Source organism: Scyliorhinus canicula, chromosome 14 (genome assembly GCF_902713615.1).
Source record: "Scyliorhinus canicula chromosome 14, sScyCan1.1, whole genome shotgun sequence".
Taxonomy (NCBI): domain Eukaryota; kingdom Metazoa; phylum Chordata; class Chondrichthyes; order Carcharhiniformes; family Scyliorhinidae; genus Scyliorhinus; species Scyliorhinus canicula.
In genome coordinates this window covers 41,264,464-41,289,686 of record NC_052159.1, presented here as the reverse complement: position 1 = coordinate 41,289,686, position 25,223 = coordinate 41,264,464, and the positions used below count along the sequence as shown (strand labels likewise).

At 43.6% G+C, this 25,223-nt stretch overlaps 1 protein-coding gene across 4 annotated transcripts in view; it reads right to left on the bottom strand.

Moving 5' to 3' along the window:
- The window catches only part of stard13b (StAR-related lipid transfer (START) domain containing 13b), a 636,160-nt gene that overhangs the window by 43,045 nt on the left and 567,892 nt on the right, over positions 1 to 25,223 (bottom strand). For all 4 annotated transcript variants that reach the window (XM_038817804.1, XM_038817806.1, XM_038817805.1 and 1 more), the window contains 4 exons: positions 23,331 to 23,402; positions 18,844 to 18,925; positions 13,737 to 13,800; positions 1,306 to 2,687 (listed from right to left, as the gene is read on the bottom strand). In XM_038817804.1, the coding sequence (XP_038673732.1) occupies positions 1,306 to 2,687; positions 13,737 to 13,800; positions 18,844 to 18,925; positions 23,331 to 23,402 (1,600 nt within the window). The remainder of the gene's footprint in view (positions 1 to 1,305; positions 2,688 to 13,736; positions 13,801 to 18,843; positions 18,926 to 23,330; positions 23,403 to 25,223) is intronic.

The window sequence follows — 25,223 nt, the reverse complement described above, 5'->3', positions numbered from 1 at the left end:
CCACTGGGAAAAACTTGACTCACCTTGTATCCTTCAGATTTGGTACTTTTATGTCTGAACCAGTGTTCTTCAGTTTTGAAGTAAAGCTGCCCAAAATCACTGGTGGTCCCCAAATTTCAATTATCTGGGCATCTTAAGCAATCAAAACGTGTAACTTACAGGTTTGAGAATGTTTGACGGAAATGGTCCAGTCCCTCAGGATGGGACAGTTGTTGTTTAATTATGACTTCTACATATTTTTACATTACTCCAATATAAACTATGAGGGCAATTTAACCAAAACCGCTTGATGGGATCAGATACAATGTTGATTTTACACCCCATCCAAGCCTACATTCAACCAATGGAGTGTGATATTGAGCAGAGTCCAAAACTAACAGAATCCCTACCTCATCTATGAAGTAGATCATAGAATCTGTACAGTGCAGAGAGACACCATTTGGCCCATTGAGTCTGCACCGAGTCTCTGAAAGAGCACTCAACCCAGGTCCACTTTCCCACCCACCCCACCCTGCCCCCATAACCTAACCTGCACGCCCCTGAACACTAAGGGGCATTTTTCTTTTTTTTTTAAACATGACGGATTACTATGGGGGAAAATTGGGGCACCTGGAGGAATCCACACATGAGGAGAAAGTGCAAACTCCACACAGTCACAAAGCTGGAATCAAATACCTGGTGCTCAGGCAGTAGTGCTACCTACTGTCTGCCCACCTGATCCTGTAGATTTTCCACCTGTCAAACCAAGTTAAAACGAACCAGGCTTTTTCTGTCTATCTTATTATGGTATTACGTTTCTGATTAACATCACAAATGGAGGTTCCAGGTGGATGAAATTATTAATTGCTAGAATTATTGCAGGTTTAATTGAATGCCTAACTAAAGCCACAGGACTATTATTTCCTGCAGGTCTCTGGTTTATTATAGAATTGAAAATAAAGCTTTAATCTTTTACTTTGGATTCCTTTTCCTTCATGAATATCAGTACTGATTTCAATATATTGAGAATCATTAGCTGCTTCAGAAAATACTCCCTGATGTACCTAGCAATCATGTTCACATTGATAAACTTCAGTTGAAGGTGTCTAAATTACTCGCAGAAAGCAGATGGCAAGAGAATGATTTAAAAAAAAAGAGTCGATTGCCTTATTGACATTTCAGCTATGGATTGCTTTATATTGGTTGACATTGTCAAATTGTCAATAGATTAAATGATGCGTAAACTTCATTAAGCTTACTTTTCATTTGCATTAGTATTGTTGACCTTCCATGCCCGAATGAACAAATCATATTTTGGTTACCAACCTGCTAGGTCTGGTTAAAGATGCACCCACTCCAGAGTCCCTGCGATCTCGTAATCCTACGGCTTCAGATTCATTAAGGGATTGACCATCACGATCAAAGTCACTGGGAGTAGTTTGACCATCTGACATTGAATGCCCTTCAAAGTCCAGCATTATTTGATTGGACGAGTGGAATTGCTGTTCACAAACTGAGAGTTCATCATCCTGTATTTCAGGTAACACATTTCTTGACCAATGGTCAACAATCTGCTGAAGTCCATTTACATGCTGTAAGATATCATCCAAGTGAGGAAAAATATCCTCTTTTTCCAGGTCAATCAAATCACCAGTGCTGGCATATAAATGGGATCCAGGTACATTGTCATAGATGCTGATTCTACTCCCTTTTGGGTAACAATTCTTGGGTTTGTTAATGCTGCACTTCTGTTTTCCCAGAGAGATACTTCCAGTCCGCCAGTTTACAGGACTGTAGTTATCAGTCGGGGAAAGACTTTCAATGGAAAGTGCCTTTGGAAAGGTACCTGGTTTGTGATCCTTCGGAATGTGAACAACAAGGTTTTCCTGGGAACGAAATTCATTTCTACGATTCTGATCTGCCACCTGCTTCGTTGTTCCTGACATGATATCAACATCCTCAAGGTACATGCCACTCCGCTTGCTGTCAAACCTTCTCTTTCGGGATTTTAAGCACGGTGTACTTACAGCGCTACTGCTGGTTTCGGAGTGACTATCACTGCTGGACTGAGTTGATGACGAAAATCCGCTCTTGCTTTCGTCTTTTTCATCCAGGTTTCCATTTGCTATCTCTATACATTGCATGGTCTTCAGTGACTCGGGCTCCATTTGCAGCACAGGTGAGCTAATAACCAGGGCTCCAGATCGCAGACTTCCCTTTAATTTATGAGAAGCCCTTGGTCTTAATGTTTCCATACACTTTAGTAAATTCTTAGCCTTCGTTTTTGCATTGTTTTCAGGTTTAAGACCAAAACTGTAGTTTGTAAATTCTTTTGGAGTCTGTGGCAACAAACTATTCAGCGATGTGGAGTCTGGCATTGCTGTGGTTTCAGCACAGTTCCGCAGATAGCTTTCTGGGTGTTCTGTGGTTGCGCAGTTTGTTTCGACAGTTCTACCAGCCAAGCTCCTGCTATCACTTCCTCCGCTGCTTTCACTGTGAATGGAGGAAACCTCTGGTTCACTGAGGTCTGTGAGTACGCTCTCACTGCTAGTTGTATTTTTTAGTTTCATGCCACCTGCAGAAAGATGACTATGTTGCCTGGGAAATAGCACGTCAATGTCATCCAGTCGTGACCACCTCTTACTGCTCCTTTGAAAGGTCCACTTGTCGCTAATTGCGCACAAATCATCTTCATCAGAGTCTTCACTCTGAAAGATCAATGCAAATGTGTTAATTTTTCATATTTCACATGGAAGAATAAATACGTTACAGAAATTATGCATTACATTTCATTCTCCTATTTTGCTATGCTGTAAGATTTAGCAAGATAAGAATGCTCTTTGAGGTTTCATCAGTCACTCTGCACACAGGAAGCTGCGATTAAGAAATGTGCCTTGTGAAATAACAAAGTGATGAAAAAACATGCGTGAAGGAGTTTGGCCTCAGTGGATCTAACAATTCTTAAAACCATTCCATTTAGGAAACAGCAGTAAGTCTACAGACCCTCAGTTCAAATGTAAGTCCAGGGATTTCAAACAATGCAACGATGCAGAAAACTGCCATCGCCTCACTTCTCTGCCACCTCCGACAATACCACGCCTACACTCTGTCACTGCTTCCCCCTCTCAAGCAGATCGGGGCGTCTAACTCTTGGCTGCACTGTTCAGTTCACTGCTTGTACTTCAGTGGAAAATCAATAGTGTAAACAAGACTTTTGCAAGTCATTTTCTAACTGGTCTCTTGTGAATCCGCTCTACTACTGACCGTTATGCCTTCAGCTACCTAGGCCTTGAGCTCTAGAATTGTTCCTTCAACCTCACTGCATCTTTACTTCTCTCTCCTCCTTTAAAACACTCTTTCAAACCTATCCTCTTAACCAAGCATTTGGTCATTTGTCCCAATATTTCCTAATGTAGTTCGGCAACGTGTCTGTTCATACTCCTGTGTCGGGTTTTGGGCCACCTTTCTACTACATAAATATTCTCCAACAAGAAAGAATCTAACCATCTCCCCATGACATTCTCATCACTGAATCCCCCAATATCAGCATCTCATTGACCAGAAACTGAACTGAACCAGCCATATAAATACTGCGGTGGCAACAGGTCAGAGGCTAGGAATCCTGAGATGAGGAACTTACCTCTTGACTCCTCAAAGCCTGCCCGCTATCTACAATGCTCACATTAGGAATGTGACGGAAGACCCTAATTTGCCTGGATGACTGCAGTTCCAACACAAGAAGCTTGACACCATCCAGGACAAGTAGTGTGGCTGGCACACCAGCATTCACTTCTTCCTTACCGATGCCAGAGACATTAGTGCGGACCAGGATGCCCTGCAGCAGCTCAACATGGCTCCTTTGACAGTGCCTCCCAAACTCTCAAACCTCTACTACCTCGAAGGACAGGGGCAGCAGGTGCATGGGAACACCACCACCTGTGTTTCCCTCCAAGCCACTCACCATCTTGACTGGGAAGTACATCACCATTTTTTCACTGTTACTTGAGTCAAGATCCTGGAATTCCCTACCTAACAGTATTGTGGATATACTGGCACCACAGGGACTGCTGTGATTCATTACCACCTTCTTAAGGACACTTGGGGATGGGCAATAAATGCTGGCTTAGCCAGCAATGCCCACATCCCTTGAATAAATAAATAAACAAATGCATGATACATCACTGATTGCTGCGTTCTTTATTGGGCATCCCAGGAGTATTGCCATCAGGCTGTCCAAACAGCTAGGCACATTAAAAAAAAGGTTTTCAGACACAAACAGGAAACTAAAAGCCTCAAAATAAAATCACCGTTACATGGGCCAAATTGAAGATGGGGACGTGCACACAAGATGGAGATGAAAGCTAAAATATTCTGTTGTAAAAAAATTCAGTTTGAAAATCAAACTAGTTAATCAGACTGCTATTTCGGGCCCAGTCCTGCTGTTTGTCTAATTTTAAATGACATCACCAGTTACACCTAATTAAACAAGGTGCAGATTTTAAGGGGTTTCGGACCAAGCGGTTATTGGAGAGGCACATGGAGCACACCAGAATGACGGAGTGGGATAGCTTGATCTTGGTTTCAGACAAAGCTCGGCACATTGAGGGCCGGAAGGGCCTGTGCTGTGCTGTTCTATGTTCTATAATTCACACCATCATTAAAAATAATATGCTGCCTTGCAAGGTATGGATGCACAGGACACGCAGATGCACAGGACACGCAGATGCACAGAACACGCAGATGCACAGAACACGCAGATGCACAGAACACGCAAACAACTTCTCATAACAGGAAACAGTAGAAAGATTGTATCATGAACCCTTCAGTACCACTATCTTATCCAATTATTTGTGAGCTAGCAGCTAGATCAAGCTGCAAATTTCTCATGCACAAAATAAAAGCAAATTCCCAAAGTGAAGGACTTCAACAAGTTGGTAGTTGTGCAGATATTTCACTAGTAATTGAGAATTAACAAGCACTGCAGCTGATAATGTGTGACAGGTTTATTGGAAAGCGAATTTTAATCCATTGGATTGAATATTTAATCTGCCGTGTTCACAACAGATTCTGCAGTTCTATTTTCTCTTTCTCCCTGCAACAGACCATTGTTCTAGAAATATTCCTCTCTTGAAATTATGACCAGGATTTGTGCCAGGCCAGAACGACTCGAGCCATTTAAAATGGTAGGAGGGTTCAAATTCTGACATCCCTGTCCCCACTGTCACTTGTTTGGACCAAAGGTGTGGGTATCGAGCCCACACCCTGCACTACCGACCCAATCGTCTAAATTCTCCATGGCTGATGTTTTACGGACCCTGATAGGAGTCATGGACAACAGTTTGAATTCAGAAAGTTTTTCAGAGGCACATTCAGAACGTCTTCCATGCTAACGGATATCCCCAGTCATCCCCATGATCCCCAGTCACTCCCCATGGTCCCTCACATTGTTCATGTCAACTCATTCTCCTCCCATATCCATTCACCCAGTATCACCAATGAGCCACATACTAACAAGGGAAATTACTGAGATGGAGCTGCTGAGGGGTAAACGAAAAAAAAAATACCCATTCAAAAATCATTTGGAAAGACTCCTGTTCCTACAAACATGTCAGAGAAGGTCATTAAAGTATCAATAACAGAAGCTCCAAACACTTCACACGGACAAAGAGACCACTGAAACAACGTATTATAACCACTTTAAAACAAAGTCAACAACTCACTTAAATTGTCAAAACAACACTCTGTTGAACTGATGTTTCACCTTCATCCACCCCAGCTATTGCCCATCCACGTAGCCAGTGCTGTTGTGTTTCTGGGATTGGCAGGCCCGACTCCATCCCGCACTTGCCAACATCCCAACCCGCAGCAACAATTGTGTTAGCACACTTGTACGGAGCAGGTCCAGCAAGTTGTCAAATTTCCAGAGCTACCCATCCCAGCAGAGAATTCAAACAGACCTCATTTTCATTGTGGTAAGGAACTCAACCCACAGTGTGGGCGTTATGAATTTTTAAGAGGAGACACAAATGATCTGAAGGGTGGATATGGTCTGTAGAATTGTTGTGCTGTGGAAGTTAATTAAATCCCAGCCCTTTAAAAATAAAAAACTGCCCGTATCATTGGGAGCTTAAAATTTCTGTTCCAACAGTTACATAGATGTTTGTTGAAATTTCCCCAAGGGCCATCATTATGGCTGCTTTCCACATAATTCTATGTTCATCTGTCCATGGTAGATTTACTTGTCGAGTTGGAATGGAGGGTTTAAGGGTCAATGGTGGAGGATGGGTTGGCATGATTTGGCATTGGAACTACAATGGGCCACAGGGGGAAGTGAGGGACAAGTTGGCAGGGTAGGCATGGAGAGCGGGTAGGGAGAAATTATAGGGTGAGGGCAGGAAGGTCAAACAATTAGGTGACCAGCTCTGTGGCTGCCTCTAATCTGCATCCAGGAATGTTGATGGGCCTGATTCTATCCCGTACGCCTGGAGCAAGCATTGGATAAGACGGCACTGTTTTAAAATAAATTTAGAGCACCCAATTTTTTTTCCCAATTAAGGGGCAATTTAGTGTGGCCAATCAACCTATCCTGCACATCTTCAGGTTGTGGGGTTGAAATCCACACAGACATGGGGAGAACGTGCAAACTCCACAAGGACAGTGACCCAGGGCTGGGACTCAAATCTGGGTCCTCAGAAGACGACACTTTCTAATGAGTCAAGAAATTTCTTGATCTGATCTCCTCCCCCACAGGAGTGGGAAAGCAGCCCTGGAGAGTATTACCCTGTATTTGCTTTCATTTGAGTCATAGTATAAACACAATCAGCCTGGAATGATATCCATGAATAACACTTCCTCTGGACCTTCCTGTCAAACCTCTATTCCATTTCATTAACTGGTTCCCATTCCTAAATATGTCCTGATCTCTGCGGTTACATAATGTAGCCTCATTTGATGTTGCCTGGAGCCATATCAAAAAATAAAGTGCAGATACAGGTCATTCAAATCAGCAGTGTCCCTGCAGATCTCAAAACTGACACTCCAGTTAATTTGATAAATTCCTCAGGAGGAAAACCAATGTTCATAAAAGAGCTCCATCTCAAAGTTTATTTGCACAGTAATTGTAGAGGCAGCACAAATGCAATGTTCGATTTCAATCAAATTCCTGCATCAAAATGAGCCATCATGCGTCTCACTTAGTCAGAAAAGGATTTATACAAACAGTCATTTAAAGCCGACAATGGCTGAAAAAAACGCCAGACAGCGTTTGAGGGCTTTGAAGGAGTTGGGAAGGGGAGAGTTCCATTAGGGGGCGCATGCGTTCGGGGTTGGGGCCTATCACTCCGTTACGCACTACGTAGCCGAGGATGGCTAGTCGGTCGGTGCTAAACATGCACTTATCCTTATTGTAAGTGAGGTTAAGGGGTTTTCCGGTACAGAGGAATTTTCGGAGGTTGGTGTCATGGTCCTGCTGGTCATGGCCGCAGATGGTAACATTGTCGAGATACGGGAAGGTGGCTCGTAAACAGTGTTGGTCAACCATTCGGTCCATCTCCCTCTGGAAGACCGAGACCCCATTCGTGACACCAAATGGAACCCTTAAAAGTGGTAGAGTCGCCCATCCGCTTCAAGCGCAGTGTACTTTCGGTCACTCGCGCGGATGGGGAGCTGGTGGTAGGCGGACATGAGGTCCACCTTGGAAAAGACTTTGTATGCGCGATCCTGTTAACCAGGTCGGAGATACGGGGGAGAGGATACGCGTCCAGCTGCGTAAACCTGTTGATGGTCTGACTGTAATCGATGACCATTCGGTTTTTCCCCCCAGTCTTAACCACCAGCACTTGTGCTCGCCAGGGACTGTTGCTAGCCTCTATGACCTCTTCCTTCAGCAGCCTTTGGACCTCTGACCTGATGAAGGTCCGGTCCTGGGCACTGTACCGTCTGGTCCTGGTGGCGACGGGTTTGCAATCCGGGGTGAGGTTTGCAAACAGGGAAGGGGGGGGGGGGGGGGGGTCGACCTTGAGGGACGCGAGGCTGCAGACAGAAGGGGGGGGGGGGCAGCACCCGGTGATTTGGACTGAGTGTGAACCAGATGCCAGAGCGATTTTGTGCTTTACTGGGTGAACGGGGAGCGCGCAGCGTCTTACCGTGTCGGGGTGGGCGAAACTCTCTGTGCTCCCGGAGTCCAGTAGGCAGCTCATCTCGCGACCGTTGAGGTGGATCTGTGTGGTCGCCGTGGAAAGCGTGCGGGGCCGTGATTGATCCAGCGTCACCGAGGCGAGTCGCGGCAGGAACTCTGAGTCGTCATCCAATACGGAGTAATCGCTTGCGGGGTCCTCTGTGTCGATCCAAGATGGTGGCACCCTTCGGCTGCACGTGGTGGGGGATGAACAAGATGGCGGCACCCGGGGGTCGCACGTGGAGTCGGGGGCCCAAAATGGCTGCGCCCGCGGGCCGCACGTGGCATCGGGGGCCCGAGATGGCAGCGATTGGGAATCACTCGCGGCAGTGGGGGGGGTGGAGGCAGCGAGGTCCACGGGCCGCACGGAGCCCTAGGAGTGCAAGGGGGGGGACCCGTCCCGGACTTGGAGAGGCAGATGGCCGCAAAATGGCCCTTTTTGCCGCAGCTCTTGCAGACTGCGGTGCGGGCCGGGGTGCTTGGCCTGCCCACAGAAATAGCAGCGGGGGCCCGTGGCCTTATCGGGGCATCCTGCAGCGCAGGTCTGGGAGTCCGAGTCGGCGGGGGGGGGGTGCCACGTTGCCCAAGGGGCTGCCGCGCGGCCGGGGGCATACGCGCGCACGTTGCGGTCAGCGACCTCCAAAGAGGATGCAAGGGTCCATGCCTCAGTGAGGCTGAGAGTGTCCTTTTCTAAAGGTCTCAGGCGTATTTGGGGTGACTGCATGCCTGCCACGAAGGCTTCCCTGATCAAGAATTCAGTGTGCTCCGCAGCAGTGACCTGCAGGCAGGCGCAATTTCTCCCTAGGACAATGAGGGCCCGACAGAATTAGTCGAGAGACTCACCGGGGAAATGTTGCCTTGTTGCCAGGAGATGCCGCGGTTAGACCTGGTTTACTGGCCTGATGGTGTCCTTTTAGTAGATCCATAGCGACATCATAGTCCAGTTCGTCCTCTTATCATAGAGTAAACGGCGGTGCCCACGCACGAGTGGAGGATGTGGAGTTTCTGCTCCTTCGTTGGGCGATTTTCTGCAGTAGTGAGGTAACTTTTATAGCACGCCAGCCAATGTTTAAAAGTTGCTGACGCGTTTGCAGCATGCGGGCTGATTTGGAGGCATTCTGGCTTGATCCGTAGTTCCTTTTTCAAAGTCTAGTGTATTAAATTGATGCACCATCAATTGGACTCGAGTCGTAGTGAAGTTCCAAACAACAGGCTTTAATACGCTAGCTGTCAGCCCGGCAGTGGTCGTACAGAGAAAGGCCGACTGCCAGCCGGTACGAGCTCTTATACCCCGCCTTGTAGGCAGAGCTACCAACTTCAGCCAATCGGTGGGGAGTCACATGACCAGCCACAACCAATTGGCAGAGAGGCACATGACTTGCATGGGCCAATGGGCAGCGAGGCTGCTGTACCAATGGCAGCTTGGTTCTAAGGTAATATGATCTCTCTAGCCATACTATCACAAGTTTCTCATCCCTGGAACCATTCTTGTAAATCTCCGCTGCACTCTCCAATGCACTCAAATCCTTTCTATAGCCTGACACATAGAATGGAGTGCAATACTGCAGTTAAGGTCTATCTAGTCTCATAAATTGTGTCTGGTCTCTTCTTCAGAACTGAAGGAAGCTAGAAAGGTGATGGGTTTATGCTATTGAAAGGGCAGAGGGGAGGAAAAACAAAGGGAAGGTCTGAGAAGCAAGAGAGATTGAATGACAAAGACAACTTCGATCAAAAGGCAAAGAGAGTGGCAAAGGTTCTAGTAAACTGACAAAGCACATGTCCAAAGTGAGTGTAAATGTCTAAATAATGATCAACTCTGTCCAAAAGCAAAACTTGAAAAAACAGACTAAAACTAGCACATGGCTGAAAAACAGAATCAAAACATGGTCAGAGTTCATGGCCTGAAGTTGACCTCAAATGTCGTAGCCAGAAGGCTGGAAAGTGCCTAATCAAAAGAGGTGGGGTTCCTCCAGCTTGTGTTGGATTTCAAATAATGCAACAGGCAAAGAACAGAAATAGGAGTGCGAGATCAATCAAGATGGTTAATCAAAATGGCAAGCATATGAAAGTTCAGTTTGCAGATGGAGTGGAAGCGTTCTGCAAAGTGGTCACCCAATTGGTCAGCTGTGAAGAATAAACCAGCAAATTCCGTATTCTAAACTTAAAGTAGTACAAGCATATCGCTGCTTCATCTGGAAGTTTTGGACAATAAAGACATCTCCTGCAATTGTATGGGGAGGCGTTATGGGAGGGGGATGAGGTGTTGGGGGTAATCGAAGAATAGTGAATGGATCTTCGGAATGCGGACAGGGCGAGTGATGGCATCAAGCTGGAGGAGGGGGAGGATCATCCTTTGAATGTGGAGGCGGTGTGGAGGAACCACTTATCCTTGCTGCTGTTGGCATTCTGCCTCGAGAGATATAAATTGAACTAATTCCTTAGGACTTGGTATCTAACGCTGGGAGATAAAGGTTCTACCAATACGATTGTCCAGTTTTTTCATTACATTCGTCAATGTAGCACAATCTTCCGGAATGCCCATTTATTACAGGCACATATTGGCAATTTTCGATAAATCTACAAACGAAAATCAAGATTAAAAAAGCTGGATCATGGGTGTTCACTAGATGAAATCCGGTCGAGATGAATGGATTGGAAGGTTCTGTCTGGACACTCAGCATTTCACACAAATTAGTTTGGATAATCAAAAGGAGTTTTGACTGGAATTATCCCGCCATATCCCACCAGAGGCTGGTTCAGCACAGTGCTAAATAGCTGGTTTTTAAAGCAGACCAAGGCCAGCAGCGTGGGTTCAATTCCCATACCAACCTCCCTGAGCAGGCGCCGGACTGTGGCGACTAGGAGCTTTTCACAATAACTTCATTTGAAGCCTACTTGTGACAATAAGCGATTTTCACTTCATTTTCATTCGCTTGTGGCAGGATTGTCCGGTGCACCACTGCCCACGGCTCGCCAGCAGCGTGCGGTAGCTTCAATGTAAATTCCCATTCACAGCAGCGGGAGTAAAGAATCCCCCCACCAGTGAACGATGTGTCCCCTCCCTCCGCCGAGAAATACACAGCTGGGAGGCCAGAGGATCCTGTCCTTCATCTCACAACATGGGCTTGGGGCTAAACAGCAATCTAGACTAGAGAAGACCTGCAACATCTATGATCCACTCTTCCAGATTTATACTAAAATCTTCTGCTATTCCTTTAGTCAGCAGAATACTAGCTCTCACAATAAAATTCAATTGATCCTGAATGCATGAGATTTGCTTCAGTGTGCATGAACAATCAATCATTCTATATACCTGCAATTATTTGGTGCACTGTCCAAGATGAGAAATGGGAACTGATAGAGCTTACACCATATTTTTGTATCCTTAAGTATATGAATCTTAGAATCCCTACATACAGAAGTCATTCGGCCCATCACGTTTGCACCAACCCTCTGAAAGAGAACTCCACCCAGGCCCACTCCCCCATCCCATCTCTGCACCTCCGTAACTTCACACGTCTTTCGACACCAAGGGCAATCCACCTAACAAGCACATCTTTGGATGCAATCGTCAATGATGGTGGTACAAGAGTACAGATGCACAGAAATTGATTTATGTTATTAGCAAGCAACGATAAGAGATCAATCTGACTGCAGTTTGAAAGACTCAAAGGTGAAGTGGCTCTGGGAGTGATAACTCTCGAGGCCACGGCCTAAAAGCTGTTGAAATACAGGCAAGATCTCAGTGCAGCTGCACTGCAAATATGACACTGACATGACTATGGACTGTAGGCCTATTTATTTACTATTGCCAAGTTGCGGGTGCCAGTCATTGACCTAGAGGCAGCCTGATAGCCTGGAAAGAGCCCAGACGTTGGCCTCGGCTGCAAGCAACATTTGGGGAGTGGAAAGACCTGGGAAAGGGTGCGAATTGGTACCTGCAGTGGTCAATGAAATTAATGTGGAGCCAAGAGGAACATTTTTCCTTCTCCGAGCTCCTGGTTTAAAAAAAAACACCTTTCTGGAGCTGTCGAGGGGCAGGTGGGTGTGTCCCCTTGTTTTTCTGTGTAAATCATATTATATAAAGGGGAGACAATTGCACGGTACTGAATGGAGTCTCCATTGTTAAAATGGAAAGGAACAAATACAAAGGCCACAAAGGGTGCGATCTTCCCAAAAGGGAACAAAGTCCCCTAGCGAGCACATTTAGCTGTGTTTTCCGGCACTCACAATAGGGAGAAACACTGAGTTCCAATGCTACTCGCGTTGAATAAAGGGCCTAAAGGGGGAACGCGTGGCCGAGGCCATACATCCTCATTTTTTTTTTTTTACAATGAGGAGCACTGCTCACCAGAACTTTCCGTTGTAGCAACCCGATCTCAAGAGGCCCGCAAAAAAAATAATCCTCAACCTCCCTCCAGCCTGAACGCCACATGGAAGGGTCCCCTGGTCCGTTCCCCCCGCCCCCCCCAAACAACCCTGCCCCCCCCTCAACAACCCTGGCCCAATCGCACACATAGAATACCAGTTTGGCACCTTGGTGGCACTGAAAAGGTGCTAGGCTGACACTACCAGGGTACCCAGATGGCACCAGCAGTGCCAGGGCACCAACCTTCCCAAAGGGCATGCAGCTGGGGACCTCTGATCCCTTTGGAGACCCCCCCCCCCATGAGTGCCGTTCCGTCTGGTCCTCGTTTGTGGGGACCAGTACCAAAAAGGCACGCCTGCTGTCCTAGAGGCAAAAGGATTGAATCCCAAAGCCTCAGGTACATTAGGAATCTGCACAGTAAGGCTTACTGCTTTGCTCTAAATATGCCGATTTGCCAAAAAGTGATCCCTGCAATGTCTCGTGAGATTGTGTTGAATCTCGTGATGCATTGAGAGCCTGGTACATCCCGGGAACGGGGTCTCGCGGCCGAAGATCGCGCCCAAAGTCTTTTGTTTCTAAACTTTGTCATTCTTTTCTGTTCCTCAAGGCAAATCAATTGCGATCTTTGGTACCTAATTAATTTTTTTCCAATTAAGGGGCAATTTAGCGTGGTTAATCCACCTGCACATCGTTGGGTTGTGGGGGTGAAACCCACGCAAACACAGGGAGAATGTGCAAACTCCACACTGACAGTGACCCAGAGCCGGGATCGAACCTGGGATCTCGGCGCCGTGAGGCAGCAGGGGTAACCCACTGCGCCACTATGCTGCCTCAACTGCGATCTTAACCCATCCTGACCACTGGGAATGGAACAGGTGTGGGTTAGACCTCAATTTTACTCCCCGGCTGATTTTACACTCCAATAACCCAGGCAAGGTGTAAAATGGATGCCTGACCAGAGTTTGGCTGACAATTGTAGGAACAGTTTGATAACCTGTGAGAAAATAACGTACCGTTTTATGTAATAATTGTAAATGCTGCTACCTAGTCATTACAAAATAACTGCTGACATTGTTTATAAACCCACTGAGCCACTTCTAACACTGGTACACAAATTGTATATTTTAAGTTTAGACATTGATTTGAAAGACACCAGACATTGCCAGAAGCTACAAATGCAAGTCAAAAATTAGACAAGAGATATGCCCTTACCTTTTTCCTGGGAAGGTTGATGTCGATTTTCATAGAGGTGCACTTGTTCAGAGTATTGAGTCGCCTGGAAATAAATCAAAATCCAATACAGAAATCAAAACCTAATTTGACTTACAACTGTCCTCGGCTAATGGCAATCCAATGATGGGACTTACATTTTTAGGCAATTAATTGCTACTTTTAAACTAAAAGATGCATGTTGAACGTTCTGGGGAAAAATGTTCACCTACACAGTAACATTTTAGACTACTGCTAGAGCCCATGTCGTAGGTCTGCATTATAAACCAGTCAGTATAAACAGTGACAATACATCCCATTTGACCTTCTGTTCAGGTTCATTCACTTAAACAGCAGCACTGTGAGAGTCGGTCTGGTTCCTCCAGCCTACCTCATCAGTATAGGTCAGCAGGTCCCTTTATTTCAAGTGGAACTGCTAAATGTCGTTTGCCTACTTGGGTCTGCCCAGTCAATTTACTGGATTATTTACTGAGTGACAACAGTGTTTTATACTGTGTGATAAACATAATAAGTGATGAACACCTTTTCAGGTTTCTCACACATACTGATGTCATCAGGGGATTCTTAACACCCAATACAATTGGAAATTTCTGCCCACTAAAGTCGGTTACTGAGTTTAACTAAACATTGCTGTTCCATGAAACCACACCCTGAGAAAAAGACTTTTATAGTTGCATTTGAAATATGTTTCATTTAAAAAAAAATTTAATTTGGAGTACCCAATTCACTTTTTCCAATTATGGAGCAATTTAGCGTGGCCAATCCACCTACCCTGCACATCTTTGGGTTGTGGGGGCGAAACCCAGGCAAACACTGGGAGAATATGCAAACTCCACACGGACCCAGAATGACCCAGAGCCGGGATCGAACCTGGGACCTCGCGCCGTGAGGCAGCAGTGCTAACCACTGCGCCACAGTGCTGCCCCTAAAATGTGTTTCATAAAAGTAATTTGAATTTAGATGGTTCAGTGTAATTTGGTGTACTGCCAGTTTTGGTTCCAAGTGCAAATGGATCTGTTCATTTTAAGAAAAAGGACAAAATGATTAGCTGCTCATCTCCGTGGTCGAAGCCACTGCATCAATGATTAATGTAACTTACTCATCATTGAATCCTATTGCAATTGCTGCTATAAACCTTACCTGGATTACAACAGGGCTGCACATTGGCATATAAATTTGTGCAATATGATACGACAGATGCAAAGCCACCAGGGCAAGTATAGATGGTGGGGAGCTGATCCCACAAATTGGTCAGTCAGAACCTTTGTTGCTCTATGCCGATGATTATATTGGCAAGACCGTGAACCAGTTGGCGAGTGAATACCCACTTCGCCCCAGCAGCTTTCCTACCACCTAATAGTCAAGGACATAGTCATATATCACTTTCTGCTAGTGGTTACAAACAAGTTCAACATAGAAGCCTATTCCTCTTGAGAAAAGCTCTTGGTCGAATTGGGGGTCATGTAGGGTTCTTTTGGAATCCGGCAATATGGATAAATTGTTTCTTTCGGTCGCCAGCTCTCATGGACAGTGGTAGCACTCACATCACCGAGTTAGAAGATTTTGAATTTAAGTGCCACTCCACTCCGAGAGTTCAGGCTGCCTCTCCATTATATTAACTGACAAGAGTTTTACATTGTTGTCTTTTGGATCAGATGTTCTGCTCTTTCTGGTGGACCCAGAAATCTCATGGCACTACTAAAAAGAGAACAAGATGTTTGACTCTGGACATTCATCCCTCAACCAACATCACTTAAACCAGATGGTCAGATCTGCTGCTCCGATCTGCAAGACTGTGCTGTGCACCAATTAGCTGTCATGTTTATCTAAATTGCAATAGTGCTTACACTTCAAAATGTAATTGATTGCCTATAAATATGTTTTGGGGGCAGCATGGTGGCACAGTGGTTAGCATTGCTGCCTAAGGCGCTGAAGACCCGGCTTCGAATCCCGGCCCTGGGTCACTAACCGTGTAGAGTTTGCACATTCTCCCTGTGTCTGCGTGGGTTTCACCCCCACAACCCAGAGATGTGCAGGATAGGTAGATTGGCCACTCTAAATTGCCCCTTAATTGGAAAAAAATAATTGGGTACTCTAAATTTATAAAAAATAAAATAAATAAATAAGTTTTGAAATGTCGGAGGTTGCAAAAGGCATTATATAAATACAAGACTTTCATTTCAACAATTGGTTGTCACCTGGTTGCCAATTTCACAGCAAGCTAGGTGATGCTGTTAATATTATCATTAAGTTTGGAAGGTAGGAGAGGCCTAGAAGTTTACAGCCATTTTGAACATACCTGCACTGTTGGTGGGCTCCAATTGATGGCACAAATAACTGATTAAAGAACTGAAAAAAATAGGACACAGACCGCCAAACCTACTCTGCCATTCAATGCAGCCATAGCTAAGCTTCACTTTCTCACCCGTTGTCATTTCCCTTAATTCCCCGAGAGACCAGTCTATCTTAGCCTGCCTTTCTGCTGAAGCGCAGCCACCTTACATGCTGCGCCTCTGAATTTCCTGACGTTCCACATGCTGTATGGTCTTCCATACACCTCCCACCTTCACCTTGCAACCACTGGAGTGCTGTCCCCCTGATTTGGGAGCCATGAAATTAAGCCCAGCAACACTCCCCGATAAATCTTGACCGTCACCAACTCTTCCTTTTGAAAGTATTTTACAAGCAAGGCCAATCAACCAGTCAGCCAAAACAATAGTGACCCCAAAACATCCTAAAACTAACAAATTCAAGTAGTTCTTGCGAAGGCGGCTTCCTGACTTGAGCCACGAATTGCTGGCTGGTTTCTGCAAATGATGGACGGAATCCAATGATATTATTTCAGTGAGGAGAAACATTGTAGAAAGTCATTCAATTATATTTAAGTTTATTGAAATTAGGTTTCCTCATTTAGGTTACTGGTGAGAGGTGTGGAAAATCTCACTGGCGAGATTGTCGCTTTCTGACACTTGCGAGCCTCTGGCTTCAGGTCACCATTTATGCTGACGACTAACACGGGCCCAAAATCGCCGCCAAAACGGCTCAAGTGCACAGACACCAACTTCTCGAAGACGACCCGATTCCAGCCCAGCATCATTAAAATATTAACATATTTTAATGATGCCCGTCTTGTTTCAGGTGGTCACCATTGATGCTTATTGAGCATCCAAACCAATAATGCTGTTCCTTTCGCGCAACTACGCTGCAAACGTTTAACTTCATGGCATCCACTTTTGAGCTCAGATTTGGAAGAAGTTGCAGTTACTTGGCAGAGTGAATGACACACCAGTTGTAGTACCCAGCACATTCTCCCCGCGTCTGCGTGGGTTTCGCCCCCACAACCCAAAGATGTGCAGAGTAGGTGGATTGGCCTCGATAAATTGCCCCTTAATTGGAAAAAATGAATTGGGTACTCTAAATTTTAAAATAAATTGTAGTACCCACTCAAGTTCCAAGAGGCAGACCATCACTGGTTACTACTGAAGTGACAGAAGTTGAAAATGGCCTCCCATTAGTTCTTGTACATTTTTGTCTATCCAAGAAAAACTGACTGCAATGGAGAATGCAGCTATGTTGTGATGCAAGCTCACAAACTGAAATAGTAACCGTTTCTCTCAGCACAGGTGGTGCCTCAACTGCTGAATGTTTCCAGTATTTTCTAAGTTTATCTCCAATTCCAGCATTCAAAATATTTTGATTTTAAATAACTACGTTGGCTTGTTAGCAGTATAGATTTATAGTTATCTCTTCCTAGGCTGACAGCTGGTCACACTCAACGACAGGAGCCATCTGAAACAAAGGGAAGGGACCAACATGAAAATTCTGTTCTAGCTTACTTGCATTTTCAGGTTAATTTCTTCAAAGTATTGTAACCTCTTTTACTCCATGATGGATTCTGTGATCATGGAACAAGAGGAAGCCAGCAAGTACATAGCATCACACAGCTGTTACTAATCATCTCAATATACTTTCCATTTATTTTATTCATAGCCTGATACTGGGAAGGCTGCATGTATTGCACAAGCCTAGTTGTCCTGGCAACAGCAACTGCAAAAGCAATTACATTAATAAGGTTTGAAATAGTATGTGGGAAGATTGTGTTTTCAGACTAATTATCATCCTTCATTTCTCTAGGGTGCGAGTTCATGACTGCAATATACAGAAGAGGAAAAAAATCACAAATACTGACATCTTCAGAGCATGGAAGCTAGAGTGACGTCTACAGCTACGACAAGCAAGTCTACAAAAGGAATTTTCTTAAAGGCGACATGTGTACGGTATTAGTCGAAGAACCCTCATCATTTCCATGGATAATGATCCGTTTGTTTTCTTCAGGTTTACTACAGTGGTGGATATTTAATGAGCAGCTTGGTGCCTGGTGCACTTCTAAAAGCTTTCCCATTCAACAGCCGGAGGTTTGTTGGTATCGGAGGTGCTCATCGCAGAAATGTTGCTGCGATTAGGATTTTTCATTCACACACAAGGCTGTGCTGTTTATAACTGTGCCTCAACTAATCGCTCTGCTGTATAAGACTAATAAAACTCGATGTTGAACGTAAATCTCTCCTAGTGACAAAAGGCATTATAATGTATCGTAGAGATTGATTATAAAAAAACACCGTCATTTTTGCAATACTATGGTCTTAAAAAACAACCACGGCAGTATTTTTAGTCACATTAATCTCTGGAGATCTATTAACATTTTGCACAAATAGGCCAAGCAAGACATTTGAGTTTTTTTTTAAAATAGGGACAGGAAGTAGTAAAATGCGCTTTAAGTTCATAAATATTTCAGCTGTTTCAGAATATACAATATTGAGGTTTTAATGGAAATATAGTCACAGAAGACATACTGGCATGAATAAAGGATGTTCCCTACTCAAAGGCAACATCAATCATATACTGACATGACACATCCATATAGGAATTCATGGATAACAGATTTTTGTGGCTAATTCATCAGAAACTGCATGTCTGTGCATACAACAGTACATTAGCATCTGACATGGGATTGCAAAATTGTCATTTTATCCAAAATAGGAAACAATATTATCACAGTTAAAGACCATTTTTGTTTTTCATTCCTTACCTACAAAGTGGTTCTATGAAATCTTTGTCAAGAAAATCATGATCTTTTTTTACAGAAGCAATATCAATTGGGAATTGGGAATCTGAAATAAATCAAAATATCTTATATCAGTACAGTATTACATGTGAGCTTTCTTCAGGGTAATGAACAACATGCGGTTTACATAAAATTAAAACGGGAAATGGCAGAAATACCCAGCAGGTCCACCAACATTTGAAAAGAGTAAATACATTGCTGTTTTCCAACCTGTCACTTTTTCCCCAAACATATATTTTCAGTTTTTAATAACCTGTTTATTTTTAACATTTTGGTTTCTTTTTCAGACCTCCATCAATTCATCATGATCTTTAAACTGCAATCACTTAAAAGATAATTAAAAGCTTTAGTGTCATTAGGAAAGTTGGAGAACACTTCACTCGGTGGCCGACATCATTTTCAGAGCCTTGTTCTATTGGAAAGCAGAGGAGAGCTACAAATATAACTTGGTCTGTGAGAATACGGGAAGCTCAAGTCAATAAAGGAATTTGATAACTGCCTTTTTGTTACACGTTTTCCACATCTATTTGCAATTAATGAGACTATGAAATCAGAGACTAGAGGAAAGGTTTAGTTTATTTAACAGATAGATACGTCAAAAATCTCTCGCCATCGTGTAGCTGAAGATACGATGTCAGATGTACTTAGCTGCAGAGTTCTTCTGTCACACATGATCAACTGCAACTTCTTCACAATATTCCTACGTACCCTTTTTGTTTACACTTCTCCATAGTATTTCCTTTAAAATGCCCCACTGTCACAGATTTCAATTCACCAGTAAAATGATCAACTTGAGATAATGTCGAACGGCCTACTAAATCAAGAGCCATAATGGATAAACAGCTGAGCGTTTGGTAAACAAGAATACAGGGTATGCAAACAGGAAGTTAATGTTTTAAATATTTTGAGTTGGGTCTTCGGAAGGAAACTGGAGGTATATGCACACTATTCTGCTACACTATGCTGCTACACTAAAGGATAAAAGATGGACAATCTTCATCTTCAAGGATTCAATCCTTTTTCTATCATTTAATACATACATGCATTCATTTTTGTTTCATAGCCGACAGCCTTTTTAGCTGTAATAGCCCACATGGGACCTATGGGGTGGGAATGATTATCAGCCCCACGGTCCTCAGAGTATGAATTTCCCTCCAGGGGCAGTGGATTTCGATTGACGTTTGTGTAAAAAGGTGGCCAGTAAGGCACCGGCCAGAACAGGAGCCCAGTAGGGATCTACTAGACAGTGTAGATATTGTTCAGTGTGGACACCCAGTGTCCTTATTAAACTAGTGAAACGGCTTTTAAGTTGTTATTGCAGAACGTACGTTGAAATAAGTTGGTGGGCTAACGGTAATGGTATTGGAGCAATGACCTCTAATCTTGGGGGCCTATACTTTGTTGACGCAGGTAATCTATGCAGTGGGAAACAAGCAAAATTCCCCTGGGATGAATTCTTCACTCAGTAGCTAGAGTAAGAAGTGGGACTAAAGATGTCCAGGAAGGAATCATTTGGCTCGCTTGCCCTCATCTCCTGAAAGTGCAAAATAATGCATATATAGAACAAAAGTAAAATGCAATTGAAATGGGCGTTGTATATCAACACATATTTTAGCCTATTATTATGCATGCAATTTAGACAGCCTACTTAACGGTTCATTAAGAATGATCTAATTAGGAGTTGCAAATTGCTGGGCCAGTTGTACCATGCATTAACAGATCTATTGTTTTTATATTGGTGTTTATCCTGCCACCAAGAATCATTGACCCATGATACATTGTCAGAAGAGAAGTCAGATTTCACAGTACAAACACTGGGAGCTGGCTTGTGTAATCCAAACACAAACAGCACGAGTCTAAAGTGATTAAATGGAGAACAGGAGATGATCCAATGACAGAAGGGATAACAGCAAGAGACAAAAGGAGATGCGTGAAGATAAATAAAATACATAAGTGCTATCCAGAGGAAGAGAGAGTAGTTAAAACAAAATAATAGTTCAGAATGGCAGGGGGAAGGAAAACACAACTCCCCTCGACTTTAAACAATTCTCCTATTTTCTCTCTCGGTATTTGAAATGGGGAACACACTGTCTCACATCTGGCAGGGTCGTCTGCACCACTGGTGTAGGAGTATTTCCTGTTTTTATTTATAACCTTTGACCAGTCCATGATGTATGAAGTAGGTTATCAGAGGTGATCCCAAAGAACTTTATACTTGCTTCATAGTAGATCATGTTGACCTTTCCCACAGACTGAAATGAGTAGAGTGTAAAACCATACATTTGCATGATTTTATAGAGTGTACAGGGGGTATATTTAAGGAAAATCAGTGTTATACTGCAGCTTAAAGCAGCTACATTTGGAGATTATTGCTGCTAACTCTCCACTCCGAGACCAGGGACCCAGGAATTTAATTTGGACAGTCATCTGATAAATGGAAGTCAAACTAACAATGGCAGTAGTCTAATATTAAACTCATTTCTCACATGGAGAAAAATCAATAGAAAGAACCAGCCTGAAAAAGATTTATTTTTAAAATGTTATAAGTTACAGTGAACATTTTTTTAAAAAGCAGCTGCAGGAATTCCAAAACATATTCACTGTGTGCCACAACATAGAAAATTGGAGTGGCAAGTGATCATCTTAAAATACCATCCCCAAGGTAACAGAGGCAGATTTCTTAAAATTCCTGTTAAGACCAGGGCAGAATTCCCCAGCCTCCCCATGGCGGGTTTCCTCGCGGTAGAGGCAGCCTGGGTAGCATGGTGGTTAGCATAAATGCTTCACAGCTCCAGGGTCCCAGGTTCGATTCCCGGCTGGGTCACTGTCTGTGTGGAGTCTGCACGTCCTCCCCCTGTGTGCGTGGGTTTCCTCCGGGTGCTCCGGTTTCCTCCCACAGTCCAAAGATGTGCGGGTTAGGTGGATCGGCCATGCTAAATTACCCGTAGTGTCCTAATAAAAAAGTAAGGTGGGGGGGGGGCAGACTCAATGGGCCGAATAGCCTGCTTCTGCACTGTAGAATTGCATGATTCTAAGTTTATATTAACTAGCACTGCAACCAGGATAAAGAGAGGGACTGTCAAACTAAGCCTGATTATGTGTCAGTACTGCAAAAGTCCAGAGATTGGAGGCATTTTTGTTTCATGTTCACGATGCAATAAGAAAAATTGTGTAAAAAGCTACATTTAAATGAATTGAGCCTATCGAGCCTGCTCCTCCATTTAATACAATCATGGCTAATCGGACACTTCAATGCTTTTTCTACCCACTATCTCCATAACCCTTTGTTATTGTTAATCAGAAATGTATTAATCTTTGCTTTGAACATACTCGATGACCGAGCTTCCACAGCCCTTTGGGATAGGGAATTCCAAAAAATTCACAACTCACTTGTGTAAAGAAATTTCTCATCTCGGTCCTCGATTCTAGACCCCCCAACCAAGGGAAACGTCTGCCTCTACCTCATCTAGTCCTCAAGTGTTTTATAGGTTTCAATGTGTTCACCTCTTGTTCTCAGAAACTCAAAATAATAAAGGAGAATGTTTGCCCAATCTCTCTTTGCATAAGACTGTCCCACCACCCCCGGAACAAGTCTGGTGAACCTTTGTTACACTCCCTCAAATGACAATTGTATCCTTTCTGGGGTAAAGGGACAAAAACTGCACACAGTAAGGTAAATAAATGCAACATCCCCACCAACATGTGGGAATTGCTCGCCTTAGAACGCACAAGCTGGAGAAAAAGCATACAAAGATGCCAATCATCTAGAGTGTCTAGGATGGACCACACCGAGACCAAGCATAAACGGTGGAAGGAGCATGCAGAATCCAGAGTATCCCTCCCACATCACACACCACCTGCCAAACCTGTGGCAGAGACTGCGGATCCAAGGTTGGAGTTTTCAGCCATTGCAGAATCCACCTTCCAGGACTGGAAGCAAGTCATCCATGACGCTGAGGGACAGCCCAAGTAGACGACGACTCCAGCTGTAGTCAAACTTTCCAGGAGCTAGCTCTGATTATAATCAGTAGCACGACCCCTTCCTAAAATTTTCCTTCACCTGCCCTGGACATTCGGAGATCGATTGCTACACTGGAGAGCAACTGATTTTAGCACAAACCAGAGATCAAATCTATATTTACTTGCTTCTTGGCGCAATATCACCTCATGTGGTGCATCCCAGTATTGCACCATTGGAAAGCCAATACATTGTCATTTTTAAAAACTCATTTCCCGAACATGTTGGATTAATACCTCACTTTGTTTGCTGAAATAGTCACTTGTGTGACTAAGTTGAAATTGCTTTTGCTATTAAAGTGTCCAAGATCAAGAGAACAAGGCAAACAAGATCTGCTCTGGATTTTTGTGTGGAGGGGTAAAATTTCCTTACAAACATGTGTTTGCATGCATATGGGGAGTCGTTACTTGTGAAGGTCATATCCAAAACCTACCTTCGTACAATTGTGCATACTGAGGGAATCCAGCAGCTCGCAACCAGTCACATGCTTCTTTGGCTTCGATCTCTGAAAGAAAAAGATATGAAAGGCACATTAAAAACTGTTCAACAGTCAGACACAGGCACTGCACTTCATTCTTTCTTTCCTCAAAGAAATATGCATCAGACTCCACTGGCAGCTAAACAAGGTGGCTCTCCATGAATAAAGCTCCTTCAATGGATTAGCAGAACAATGTGAATCAAATGCCAAATTTGGTGAGAAGAACTCTTCAATAGTTTTGTACTATTTGGCTGAGGGGATGCTGGCACAAAATGTACAAGTAAGCTTGTGAAATTCTGAACAACAGATGGAGGATAGAAAGTGTACTTTCTTTGCCAATTTCCTCTTCAATTGTTCCGACATCCCAGCCATTCTGCAAACCCAAAATGAACTCTACAATACAGTGTAGAATTGTGGATTAAAAAAATGGTCACAGCACCAATAACCAGACAGAGTCTAATGAGATTCAAGCATTTCAAATTGGTGTACTCTATTTAGATGAAGGGCAAAATTGAATTGTGTACCAGTTCCTGTTGCTTACAGAGAGGAGATTACACAGCATAAAGATCAATAGCAGTTGATATGGTGAGTACTGCTTCAACAGCTAATTTACCTGTCCAGAGGAAAATATTGTCAATCTTTTTTAATGTTTTAACGTGGTTGATTATAACTGACAATATTTTGAGATGCACAAAAACCACAGCCATACGCAGTGTTAGTCTTAGAATTTGATTCTTGTTTATGGAAAAGGCTATTCCTAAACCACTGGAATATTTTCCCCACCCCATTCTCAGATCTCTGTTCATTGCAAGTTAGCACAACCTCAGTCAACCTAGGTGAGAAGAAGTTCTCTGTCACACTTACTCCCAGTTCCTTTAAGTGATTGTGATGCAGCGGCCTGTCTTAAACATACTTGCACCATCACTCTAATTATGATATTTGCTGCAGTAGCGTTACTCCAAATGATCATATGGACATGATGCACAAAGCTGAATATTATAATTCATAAAGTTGGTAAATATTTCTCTGAAGATCTGCGAAGATGACAGAAGAGGAAATAATTTAAAAAGGAGTACTGTCATCTTCCTGAACTTGCCTTTTAAAACGTAATGCAGGCATGGGACTGATAGAAGGTAAGCACTTCTTCACAAAGAGCAATTTGTATGGTTGTGGAGACAATAATTCGGTGTCAATTAAATTGAAGTTAGATGCCAAGATGGGCAGACTGGACATTTTTTATATTCTATGGGAACGCACAACCTCTTGTATATGTACCGGTCTTCTGAATAAAAATACTTATCTTGCCTGTTAAGACACTAGGTGCACATAATGACTTGCACAATTGCCTCAGTAATGGTGTCTATCTTCACACATTTTAATTCATCTTAATTATATCCTAGGGGTATCAGAGGGAAGAGAAGGAAAAAATGGTCAAGGACCATATTACTGAAAGATTTCCTGGCGCTGACATAACAGATGTTAAGAAGCTATTCCTGGATTTCAAATAGTATCAGTTACATCAACCAGGTCATTTAACAACAGTCCAACTCCAAATTGCCTGACAGAATTTGAACAGAAAGCAAATCTGCACAGCATTCCTAAAGTTACCTGGAGCACACCTTGCTACATCTTACAGTACGCCACCCCCAAATAAGAATTTCACATTATAACAAAATCTTTTAAAGCAGAAAAAAACTGGAAGGTAAACTTTTCAATCACCTTTTATTTATGATAACATCTCAGAAGCTATTAAAATAATTCTAAACTGTGATTAATGTAGCAACTACAGAAATATGGGCAGCATGGTAGCACAGTGGTTAGCACTGTTGCTTCACAGTGCCAGGCTTG